Source organism: Phaeoacremonium minimum (assembly GCF_000392275.1).
Source record: "Phaeoacremonium minimum UCRPA7 unplaced genomic scaffold PA7_03_scaffold_541, whole genome shotgun sequence".
Lineage (NCBI taxonomy): Eukaryota > Fungi > Ascomycota > Sordariomycetes > Togniniales > Togniniaceae > Phaeoacremonium > Phaeoacremonium minimum.
This window is the reverse complement of record NW_006921443.1, coordinates 504,705-517,002: the sequence shown is the minus strand read 5'-3', so window position 1 is coordinate 517,002 and position 12,298 is coordinate 504,705. Positions and strand designations below refer to the sequence as shown.

General features: G+C 49.0%; 3 protein-coding genes across 3 annotated transcripts; 2 read left to right on the top strand and 1 right to left on the bottom strand.

Moving 5' to 3' along the window:
• Positions 1-5,330: 5,330 nt before the first annotated feature.
• UCRPA7_7652 (hypothetical protein) lies at positions 5,331-6,628 on the top strand (the record flags this gene model as incomplete). The annotated part of the gene is made up of 12 exons (XM_007920179.1): positions 5,331-5,342; positions 5,399-5,413; positions 5,467-5,505; positions 5,558-5,623; positions 5,744-5,770; positions 5,836-5,859; positions 5,943-5,976; positions 6,030-6,160; positions 6,229-6,267; positions 6,319-6,369; positions 6,422-6,545; positions 6,621-6,628. The coding sequence occupies 12 exons, from the start codon at positions 5,331-5,333 to the stop codon at positions 6,626-6,628; spliced, it is 570 nt and encodes a 189-aa protein (XP_007918370.1).
• A 1,929-nt stretch (positions 6,629-8,557) lies between these two features.
• Positions 8,558-9,898, top strand: UCRPA7_7651 (putative trna dihydrouridine synthase protein; the record flags this gene model as incomplete). Its single annotated transcript, XM_007920178.1, has 2 exons — positions 8,558-8,741; positions 8,802-9,898. 2 exons carry the CDS (start codon positions 8,558-8,560, stop codon positions 9,896-9,898), a joined length of 1,281 nt encoding a protein of 426 aa, XP_007918369.1.
• A 235-nt stretch (positions 9,899-10,133) lies between these two features.
• On the bottom strand, positions 10,134-11,445 carry UCRPA7_7650 (putative protein phosphatase methylesterase 1 protein; the record flags this gene model as incomplete). Its single annotated transcript, XM_007920177.1, has 4 exons — positions 10,134-10,300; positions 10,355-10,855; positions 11,168-11,178; positions 11,237-11,445. 4 exons carry the CDS (start codon positions 11,443-11,445, stop codon positions 10,134-10,136), a joined length of 888 nt encoding a protein of 295 aa, XP_007918368.1.
• Between the last annotated feature and the right edge of the window lie 853 nt (positions 11,446-12,298).

The following is a 12,298-nucleotide window of genomic DNA, read 5'->3' as shown; positions in this document are numbered from 1 at the left end:
TCGAATCAAGTACAATGGTCGGGCCCGATGTTCGATTTGCACAAATTTAGCAGTACAAGACTTATTCCCGCAACGTCAACATGTCTATCACACGCATGCAAGATGCACGAAGGAATCACAGCCGAATGTGGTCACTTAGTTTCCGTTTCAACTTGACTGCGTATGTGTTAGTACAGCTTCTCCCAAATCAGCGGCACACAATCACCGCATTGTGTCTGAAGTTTGAGCTGGCACCAATGATCGATACACGGTCGTTTCTGCAGCCTCTCGGCCGAAGGCTATACTCGATTAAATTAACGTGGCATGTCCTGTGTCTTGTGGACTGAGATACCTCATGGACGGCTATCAGATCTATTCACAGTATGTGGCCGCACTACAAGCATTGTTGGTTACGCAAGCATAACAGGTCTCACCGATCGGCTTCGGATTGGTGTTCTAGACATCTAGATAGCCAGATCTTGATTAGTCACTCCCATTGCTCCCGCATAAAGAGCAGGGTCTCCCCAAGTAAGCCTGATCAATGAAGATGCCGGTCTTCAAGAAGGGAGTCTTCCAAGTTATTAGGCGCATGTAAGTCATACATAATGCCCGAGACTTGACATAGGTACGCAACCCCCCAGATCGATCGCTGTCAAGCCTCCAACGTCACAGCTGCATTGCCCCCACGCTTTCTGGAGGTCAGGTTGAATGATAGGCAGTGGTTGATTGAAGTTTGCTTAAGGTGAAACCGCATAGCCTCGATACGGCCGAGTCGACTTGCAGTATGTGTTGTCGATCATGAGGTCCCTGCCTCTCCGAATATATGCGACTAAACCGCTTTCGAGCTCTGGTTGGTCTAACAATTTGGCAATATTCCCAATATACCTACTTGTGTAGTGATTGTGGGTGATTGTGTGCAAAGGAATCCATATGGATAAGTTGCGAATCATTTAGATGTTAATCCAAATGCCAAACATAAGGGCAAATTGAGACTGACGCGGTGCGTATGCTATGATATTTGTTGGATGCATTGCATGCTTCATGAGATGAGAGATGACCTACAATTTCGAAACGCAGGTGGAAATCCATAGCAATGTGTAAACGAGTAGCCTTTCAGTAATGTTTTGCTTGTTTCTCTCGTCCATCATCTACTGAAGTCATTCAACATCTTGACAGAAAGGAGAATTATTAGTTCGACTCACAGCATAGTTCAAGTCGAAAGCTATGTCGTTCCGTGGACCCATGATGCCAGAAACTTTACGTCCGCAATAGAGTGAGAGAATTTCGGGTGGGAAAATTGTATTTATTATCTCGTGAGGCCATGATGAACAAGAGCGAATGTAGACGAAGATTACTTGGTAAATAACTCCAACGACAAGCAGCTAGACGATGAGCATTGTAATTGGAAAGGAGATTATGACTTCTTTACACTCTTGCTTTTCGATTGCCATAAATGCAGCATTCTTGATTGCCTACACCCTTCGGTTGGACTTTGGTATATTGGGCGGAACGCCGGTGAGTCAGGTAGTAACCGCGAGAGAGGTAGGCAACGCTCGGTCGCTTGGTGATAACTGTGACAGAAGAGGCCCAATCCCTTATTTTCTATATCACGGAGGACGAAAGTTTTTGGTGCTCAATAATAGCGATGTCTATTTCAAAAAGGCAGTGCGCTCTATGGTAATACATGGTCTACCAGAATATGTCATTTCCGCTTATATCGTCGAGTTCGTCGGCAAGTTATCGCACTGGGAATAGTAGAAAGTCCACGGGTGATAGTCGCCCGGGAGAAACTGGTTAGGGAAGGCGCAAGCCTGGAACGTATAACATTGGGACACGTCCGTCCATGTATCCTCATAACCCACGAAATTTATCCCGCTGGCTGCGTCGAACTTGGTTACGCACTCCGCAAGCGAAATTCCAGTGAAGAGCTCGTGCGGGCCACAGCCATGCGACCAGTAGCCCTTCACATCACAGAAGGGCACCGAGACTTTTGCCTGAACAAAAGGCGTCGCCTGCGGGTCGGCTGACAGAAATACTCCGGTACTCGAGATCGTCGTCGACACCGAGTACGGCGACGTGTAGGGGATGAAATACGAGGTTGTGGTCTCCGTCGGTACGCACGACGTGACTGTGGCAATCTCGGTCGTGGTTGCATACTTGATTAGTTGAGTCGACACCAATAAGCTGACCTTTAACGAGCTTTGCCCGCCCTGTATATACGTTGAGATAGGACCAACATATCCGTCGGGGACTCCTGATGGTGTGATGGTAGGTGAGGAGGATGAGCTCACGGTGGTTGTCGACGATGACAAATACGATGATGATAATGACGACGACGAGGTGGACAAAGACGATGAGGTTGGGGAGGTGGCAGAGGAGGAGACGGAAGACAATGAAGAGGTCGTGGCGATGACGGCGGTGTTAGGGCCATTCAAGCACGTACAAGCGCTCGAAATCCGTGAAGGCGTTGCATAAGCTGTCAGATATGCTGGGTATGACTGACCCGATGTGGCAGAAGATAGTGTATACGTGGAGCAAAAGGGGGCTGCATCCGCGCTGGACTTGATGACTGCACGAATCAAGTTGTCCTTGGGGCAGTTCATACTATATGTTGATGTCAGAGCGCTGCTTGTGCTGGCAGCATCGCTTGAACTTGATGCAGTGACGGCGGCACTACTTGAACTTGACGTAGTGACAGCGTCACTAGTCGAACTTGAGCTTGAAGTCACAGGGAAGACGCAGGAGCATGCGCTCGACACGCGTGACGCACTCGCTGTGTAAGCGGACAGGAAGGTTGGCCAGACGGTCGTCGGCGTTGGGGCGGTAAAGGTGGCACAAAAGGGTGATGCTACAGCCGATGATTTCCTCACAAGTCGCCCGAGGTTATCACCACCGCAATCCCTCTTGGCCTTAGGGACATCCGTCGGAGCGCACGATTGCACAACGGTCGTGATTTGCCCGGACACAGCCACAGCCGACGTGTAAGTCGTGAAGTAGTGAGCCACCGATGGTGTCGGGGTGACGGCAAAGGTGAATGGACTTATGGTATAAAGATTTCCTGACTGTGTAGAATATCCGAAGTTCATCGTCACCGTACCAGCCAAGTCACCCACGGGAACATCGCAAAGTAGGGTGCCAGCTGCAGGTGCCGCAGACAACTCGGAACAGACGACGGACGTCACGGTCGAAGCAATGGCATCCGTGTAGGTTAAAGTCGGGGTCACAACGCTGGCAACAGTGCATGATCCGGAGGCTATGGCAGAGTCAGACGGAGTATTCATCGTGAGTGAGGTATTGGCTGAACTTACGGACGGCTGTCAAGGTTCCTGTTACTCCAAAGGAGGATGCAGAAGCGGTTGGATCAAAGGCGAAGGTCACAGAGGACACCTGGCCGCCCGACAACCGCGGTGACGAGAACTCACAGCCCATTGTAGATGGTATGAGAGCAATGTTTACGTGGCTTCCAATACAATGACCGAAGCTCGGCAATCGCACTTGCGAAAGTGGTTGGCCATGGTATATATTAGATATCTTCCCCCTCGAGCGCAGTCCATCTGCACGAGCGCATCAAAATCGCAAACTGTAGCCACCTCCATTGGTGCAGCTGAATAACAAATAGTGTATGGGGCGGTGGCCCAATCTGGTAACTATAGAGACCCAGCCTGGTCGTTGACGGTCTAGCCGAGAGTCTGGAACAGAAGCTGCCATGATGCTTAAGACGCTTTTAGCGTGACGCCATTCGGAAAGTTATCTAGAGCCGCAAACTAGGGTCCAATAGTCCCATGCTTGAAGCCATCAAGGATTAAACTAACTAGTGCATGGCCAAGACAGAAAAATATTTGCATATGCATTACTGCAATTCGCCCTACAGTCCCGACATCATGCGTAACGATTTTGCCTTAATCGTCGTTTGCCCCTGCCATTTCAAAAATGGACCGGGACGAGTACTAGAATTCCTCACTTTACTACTAAAGGTCAACACTGCTTACCACGCTCCACTGCGCTTGACTATTCTACTTTCTTCTGTGATCTGCTAAGTAGATATGCAGGTAAGTAAATAAGTAGGCAGATACCTTGATAGGAAGACAGCTAGGTGGATATGTAGACAACAGTGTCGACAGGTAGATAACTAAGTAAGTAGATAGATAGACAATTAAATAAATAGATAGACAACTAAGTAAATAGATAAGTAAACAACTAGATAGACAAGTAGACAACTAAGTGGAAAGGGATGAGACAAGGAAGTAATTGGACAGGGATGGAGCTGAAGCTAGAAATGAATACATACATGAGCATTCAGTTGACCGAAAAGCCTCGGAGCCAACCCATAATCATCGCAATCCCACCGAACTCTTCTCTGTGTCATCATTCGAAAAGCCCTGCCAGTCGATCGAGGAGAGGTGACACCCATCGCTAATACCGAGGTGCATTGCTCGAGGTCAAGGTCAAGGTGACGTTGAATGGGTACTATTTAATTAAAAACTTGCAAATATCAGAATTTTATCACAAATACAAAGTGAACTCTTTTAGATTGGAATAGATATTATAGCAATTAAAAGTATTTTGAAGTTTTTCTCATATAAAATTCACATCACATTAGAGCGAGATATTCATAAAGTAAGATGATGGTGAGTGATCGCTGCATGCAATTCCCACCTCAACGGCATGGCAAGGAGATGGAATTTTCACTGACCACCAGTATGATAGCTTGGCCTCCATGGACTATCACCAATCAAGGCCAAGTTCAAGGATGGGAAGCGGAAGACATGAAGACGAGGTCTGGAGGGTGGTTGACTGACCAGAACAAGGGTGGCTGCCCACGAACAGGCTACCAATAAACATCGGTATTGAAGTCAAGTCGTGAAGAAGATTTTTTTTTGGATAAAACGAGCAAGTTAACTGTATCATGTGATAGAATTCGCGTCGGACGCGGTTTGAGCGCGTCCGTTTCGTGTAAGCTGTAGACTTAGGGAGCTCAGAATCTTGAAGCTCGATTCTCTCCTCTTTCCTTTCCTCAACCCATCACAGCCTCTCGTATGTACCGCCTCGCCCTGGCAGCAACGCCTTGATCCCCCAGCCCATTATTCTATTGCAATTGGTCATGGAATAAGATAGTATGAGTACTTGTAGTTATCAAGTCGTCTCAGCCGTCCTATTTCGTCCAATTCTCTCATGAATTGCGTTCTTCCTGATCTCATACTGCCCCGCCTCCCTCTGTGACGATCGTGAGCTAACATGTAGAACAGCACCCCTCTCCATCTCTCTCTCTCTCTCTCTCTCTCTCTCAGTAAGTCAATCTGTATACTAAATTGGAATACATGTTAACTTCATTACTTCGGAAAAGACTCAAAATGGCGGACGCTGTAAGCTCTTTCAATGTCCAGAAGTCTTGAGACACTTGGCTGACACCAGATAGCAGCAGAAGAACGACGTCGTCAGTCATCCAGAGTGTCCAACGCTTAAAACACTTTGTTGACTTCTATATAGGACCAGCAGCAGCAGCAGCAGCAGCAGCAGCAGAAAGCCGTTAGTTTAGCAACAACCTGACCTGTGACCCTTGCTGACTAAGGTTCATTAGGAGAAGGAGAAGAAGGAGAAGGAGAAGAAGGAGAAGGAGAAGAAGGAGAAGGAGAAGAAGCAGGAGGTAAGCATTGACATATCATACATAGCACAGTTGTATTGACTTGAGATAGCAGCAGCAGCAGCAGAACGTGAGAGCCTGACAACTCTACTTCTTTGCGAGACGTTACTGATCCTAAAATAGCAGCAGCAACAACAGCAACAGCAGGTGGTACGTTCTTGATGAATTCCAGTGATGACAAAGCTGCTGTTCAAGCAATATTGACTTCTTAATAGCAGCAGCCGCAGCAGCACCAGATGGTATGTCCTGTCTGAGGCTGAGTCTCTATTCGGAGTCTCCAATGCCTGCAGAACTGCGGAACTAATCATTGACTACCAATTAGCAACAACAACAGCAGCAGCAGCAGCAGGCCAACCGTAAGTAATTGATCATTATGCAATAGTAAAATAGTCAATTAACGAGGCACCAGGGATTTATTTTCCCAATGGCACCCATTGGGTGCCCGAGTCTAATCGGCGCCTGGCGATGTTTTTGCGCCACGCTTTGCGAGGCGATGTGTCTGGGGCTCCGTCTCCGCCCGCCTCCTCCAAGCGCAAGCTCGTTAGTACTATGTCCTTCATTCATCATACTAATATCGTTATATCATTGACTAACACTGACTTCTATAGGCCGACGAAAATGACGATGACGCTGCCGAGGAGAAGCGCGTAAGTGCATAATTCCTTATAGAGTATAGAGCATGCTAATTAGGCTATTAGAAGAAGAAGGCGCTGAAGAACAAGAAGCAGCGCGAGAGAAAGCGGGCGAAGGTTAGTATATAGTTCAATGACATGGCACAAACATGGCTTATATGAAGATTAGAAGAACAACCAACCTCCTCCTCCGCCGCCAGGAGCCGGTGGCTCCGATGCCACCACCACCACCACAACCACAACCACTACCACCACCACTACCACCACCACCACCACCGACACCGCCCCCATGTGTAAGTACTTCCGTATTTTCAAACATGGCATCTTCCTCATGATATGTTTGTGTACTGATTCTTTTACTCGATTAGGGGTTTAGCTTTGGTTTAGTTTTGTAGGGACGGGTTGTTTTTTTCTTCAAAAAAGAAAAGGAGTATTCTTCTGGGCTTGGGTTTTGCTGGGGGCCTTTTCTCTCTTGCTTTTAGAAAGTATGATGAGTAATCGTTAATTAATGAAAGTTTATTGTTATTGGGCACTACTTTTAATATCTCATAACCTTCCTTGTAAAGTGGTTAATGTATATTCTCGAGTGATAGAGTTTTGCTAACCTTCAACCGTATTAGTTCCCTACCGAAACGATATTCAGAGGAAAACACTAACCATGCTCATGTTTTCTTTTATAAGTCACTGGAAAGCATCCTGCTGTGATAGACAAATCTCAAAGCTTGCACTGTGCTGGCTTGTTCCGTGAAGCAACATCTAGTCTTGGTCAAAAAGCACTGCGGTGGAATCAGCACTCCGGGATCAATGGATAAATTGAATCAGCTCTTCTCCCATAACGAGCGGTTGCTATATGATGCACATGAGGCTTATAAAACCAGTCCTGATTTCCAGCACCAGGGGAAGCTGTCAACTACTCGTAGACGTGACCTCCTCGAGAGTTGTCGTTGACACAAGACATCCGAATACGTTTTGCCCACGCCTAACGGCCTGCTCCTGGTGACTCCGCTTGACAGTTTATTATACTGAGACACTCCACACTAATGAAGACAGGCTTGAGGGATGAGAGTAACACCCGTGTGGAAGTCTTAGATTGCCTTGAACCTTGCCAGACATGACGTGACCCAGTGACGACCATCACCTCGGCTCAACTAGAGTACTTCCTCATCTAAGCGATTTGCACATCTGTTAAGGTTCATTGTTTGTTCAACCATTCGGTTTACAGCGTCGTCTACTGTGATGTTGTCTCCGGAGAACCTACATCCCATAACCCCGCATACTACTGCTCTTCAAACATGCATGCCATCTACATGCAATTCCCGCATTCACGAAGCTCTCGAGGGTCATTCGCCATCAAATTGATGACAGAATTCGGATACGGACAACGTGCACAGCAAAAAGGCTTTGACCTGATCGCTCAAGCCTGCAATACCGAAGGTGCCCATGATAAAAAAAAACAAAGCCTTGGAGCGATAGGGGATCGAACCCTAGACCTCTCGCAAGCGATCTAAATGCAAAGCGAGCGCTCTGCCACTGAGCTATGGCCCCACTTTTATTTATATCTCATTTATGAGCTATTCTGAATCATATTGGTGCTGTAATTGACGATTGGAGGCTGTGTGGTGGGTGTGGAAGGTGTGCACTGAGTTGGTGTGGAGTTGTGGTGGGTGGCACCCCACCAAACTTGACCCGAATTTAGGCCCAGTCTGGCCTAAAATAGAGTGCTAGTGGGCGTAAAACCCGAACCAATGGCCTAAAAGTGCATGTAAATGTGCTAGCAAACGCTGGAGAGGTGTTGCAGGACAGTCCAGAAGGTCCAGCTATGAAGCAGCATTAACACTAAGATTGACTGTCGTAAGGACGAGCAGCACGGATCGGTTTATTGTGGAGAAAACTAACATCATACAGGTGCGCTGGGAGTGAGTGACTTAGGCGATCTGGGCGGTTACTACTAAGTAGTCTGGGGCATTGTGCATAGGGCACGGGTATACAACGGTGGAGGCACTGCAAACTATATTTTGCATGGTGCAAACTCGACAGGGCAAGAAGGAACTGCGAGTGAGGCAAAATCGTCGCGCATGCTTCCAATTTGGGCGAAATGTAGTAGTCCTTAAGCAAACAAATGCCCACGAAGACTTACATGCCTGGCCAGGGGGAAGGTTATGGCGGGACCAGATCTCGGTCCGCCGAAATAAATTACGGCGGCCCCACTTTTCCCGCTCTGCAGACTGCCGTCCTAAGTACGGAAATTTTGGGACTTCCTAAACGCCACCACCTCGAGGCAACCACCATTCACAACGCTGATGTGATGTCTGCACGCCTTCTGAAGGGCATCCTCAGTAGGAACATCATGACCGAGGCCACAAAGAAGGTGCCCATCCCGCCGCGCGGCGTGGACTACCGCGGCAAGGTAGTGCTTGCGCCCATGGTGCGCTCCGGCGAGCTGCCTTCACGACTGCTTGCGCTGCACTATGGCGCCGACTTGGTATGGGGTACGTGATCTCTTTGCATCTTGCATGCGTGGTACTTCATATTGACGCTGATTTTACCAGGTCCCGAGACTGTCGATCGGTCTATGATTGGCACCACCCGGCGCATCAACCCTTTGACAAACACCATCGAATGGTGCCGCACACCATCTCAAGGCCAGAAGACGCCCCCTGCGGATGCCAAAGAATCGGTTATATATCGCATCGCACCTGAGCTCGAGGGCAAGAAGCTCATCTTCCAGATCGGAACATCAGACCCGGACCGCGCCGTCGAGGCAGCTCGTATTGTGGCAGGTGACGTCGTCGGCATCGATGTCAATGCCGGATGCCCCAAGCCTTTCAGCACACATGCCGGCATGGGCGCCGCCCTGCTGCGGACACCAGATACATTAGTCGCTATCCTGCGCGCCTTGGTGGAAAACATTGTGCCAGAGTTTGGCATCGGCATCAGCGTGAAGATTCGCCTACTAGCGACGGCAGCCGAGACGGAGGTGCTGGTGAGACGGCTGGTAGCCACGGGCATCACCGGACTGACGATACATTGTCGCACCACGCCAATGCGACCGCGTGAAGCGGCTATCCGGGACCAGCTGCGGATGATTGCTGATATCTGCCACGAGGCAGGCGTTGCGTGCCTCGTGAACGGTGATGTGGCGAATCGAGACCACGCATATAAGCTAATGGAGGAGTTCGGAGTTGACGGTGCGATGATCGCGACTGCGGCAGAGAAAAACTCAAGCTGCTTCCGATCAGCAGAGCAAGGCGGTATGGCACCATGGCAAGAAGTCGTCGAGAACTACATCAAGATGGCCATGGACGTGGGAAACAAGTATGGCAACACAAAGTACCTGCTGGCGCAATACATCCCAGGCAAATCGCCTGTCTACAGACATCTATCGGCATGCAAGTCTTTCACGGCAACTTGCGAGATGCTGGGCTTGACGCATTTGATGGAGCAGGCAGTCGAGGCCGACAAGCGTTTAGGACTCATTCCTGGCGCAAAGAGTCAGGCGCAGCACGCCAAGCGGAACAGCAGTGCTCTGACAGGCGAGCAGGTCGCAGAGGCAGTCTCTTCAAAACGTCCGCGAACAGAAATCTCGGAGCAAGATGTCGAGACAGTACCTGAGATACCTCAGGCTGCAGTCGCGCTATCAGCTTAAGAATACTACTCCTGAGATTTTGTAATTATATAAACCATGGCATTGCTGGCGTTTAGAGGAGGCATGGAGAACTAGACGACGGTGAAGCCCTCGTCACGGAGGTAACCAGGACTTAGACATCGGTAGCGTTAACTTGCTTGAAAATATAAAATGTTCATCACTCATCTATATTGAAGCCTGACTAAACATTTGAAAGTGGAATACACTGTTGTGTTTGACAATTCGTCGTTGTGCTTTACACCCTCTTACCTTGTGCCAGTAGTTCGGACACCTTGGGAGGTAGTACAAGTGCACTCATGTCATTACGCCTGTAGAAATCAACGAGCACCTGCGCCGTCTTCTCCGGCAAGTCTTCATGGACAAAATGCCCAGCTTCTGGGAAGACCTGTAGCGCATATTTTCCTGTTTTGTGACCGTTAGCTTTTGTTCATTGAGAGAGGAGAGAGAACCGCGAACCTTGCATTTGGCCGATTGTCAGCTCCTTGTCCAAGCGATCTGTTCCGGCGAGTAAGAGAAGTTTTCCACCCTTCGCCTCCAAAAACTTCTTGCTCAGACCGACAAACCAGTCCGGCCAGAAACGTTCCGTTGCAGCTAGGTCTGTCCTCCACCTCCACGGCCGCGAAGGACCGAAGCTATCATCTTCCACAAGCAGAGCCGGGACGCTTGTCCTCGCCGACATGGCGTTGCGGATCGTCCTCGACCGAATATGCCAGTCAATGCCTGCTTGGAGAGTCGCAAAACCCGACGGCCGTGTCGAGAGATAGGTTTGCATGCTCTGTAATGCGTCCATAGCAGACCCTTCAACAACATCGAGGACGGCATACCCGAGCAAGGAGCTGCCCAAGCTTCCACTTTTCGCCAGGTCAGTCACTACAGCACCACCTAGGGAGTGCCCGACCAGGATGATAGGCGGTAGCTCTTTCCAGTTCATCTGCTGCTGTGCCAACAAGATGGTTTCTAAAAGATCAGATCGTAGGGTCTCGAGACTGAGGTCAAGTTCAGTTGTACCAGGTGTGACTGTTGAGCCATGGCCCCTGGCATCTAAGGACAAGATGCCGGCTGACGGAAGTTGCTTTCTGATTTCGGATCCCACGACAGCAAAAGACAGTCCTGACGATCCACCTCCGTGATGCGTCACAAATAGAGGTCCTTTGCCGACTGGTGAAGTTAGGTAGGCATGATGTATAATCTCACTCCCGCCACTTTCGCCCTTCAAGGTGAGCTCTCGCTCAAAGTAGGTAGTCCACGGAATCTTTTCTAATGTCCTACCTCTGGGCGGCCTGAAATGGTTGTCAGATCATCTGTATTAAATTTCACGAAGTTACGAAGACGAAATACCCAAGTGGTCTTGCGAATAAATTCCTACTCGGTGAGGGGACAATTGTTCCCGTTGACGAAGCTGACGAGGCAGATGAAGAGTCGTCATCGTTAATCTCCGGAAGCTCAGGGAGATGGCCGTCCTCATGGTCTTCGTCCAGCTCGTTGAAGCCTTCGGGAGCCATGATGTTCAGCTTCTTCTTTGCCCAAGCCTTCTGCAAGTCGCTCATCTTGAAGGCAGCATCCGTTGTCTATTTATCAGGAGACCACAAGTAGGTGGTTCTCCAAATTTGAGACTCGCCAACGAGAGAACTACACGGCTGCGGTGAGGTTGTCACTCGATTTTACCGATCCGGTGATATGTATCCGTCCGACCAGATGAAAAGCGTCTGTAATTCCCGATATTGTCGCTAGTATGGGGAGAGCGTGATCGTTGTTCTTGTCGCGTGCTTAGACGCCAGGAAGGATGTTGGAATGAGGTCATTGGTCAAGCGTTTCCTGGTTCTGGGCGCTACTGAACGTCGTCGGGTGTACTGTAGAAGGCTATTTTTACTGGGTGATATCGGACCCTGAGGGCCGTATCAACGGCGCCTTAGCGTGCCTAGCATGGTGCACTGAGCCTTACCATCTCCAATTCTTCTACCTGTTTATTACAAACTATTCAACTCGGTACAGTCCAGTGCCTTTCTACACGCCGTTCGATATACATATTCATCTTTGTAAACTATGTCACATTGAATAGGATAGTGATTTATCTCTTACATTTTCTTAAATGTTCTCGTCTGAACTATTGAAAGGGTCAGGTCACGATGATAGTCCATGAAGCGAAAGGTTACTCGCGCCGACCTTGGTAGATGTGCATGTTTCGGAGAAAGGATGACGATTATTGGCATTGTTGGCACAAGCTGAGATCTTTCACCTTGGATATCCCTTGTTTCTCGTTTGCAATAGCCTATGGACTTCTAAAGACCTCAAGGCCATGCTGGACATCGCCCCCATTAGCTAAGAAGGCTTGCGGCCGCCGAGTGAGTCAACTTGCACAGAACTCTTGAACACTTATAAAGGTTACCGTGATATCTCCGC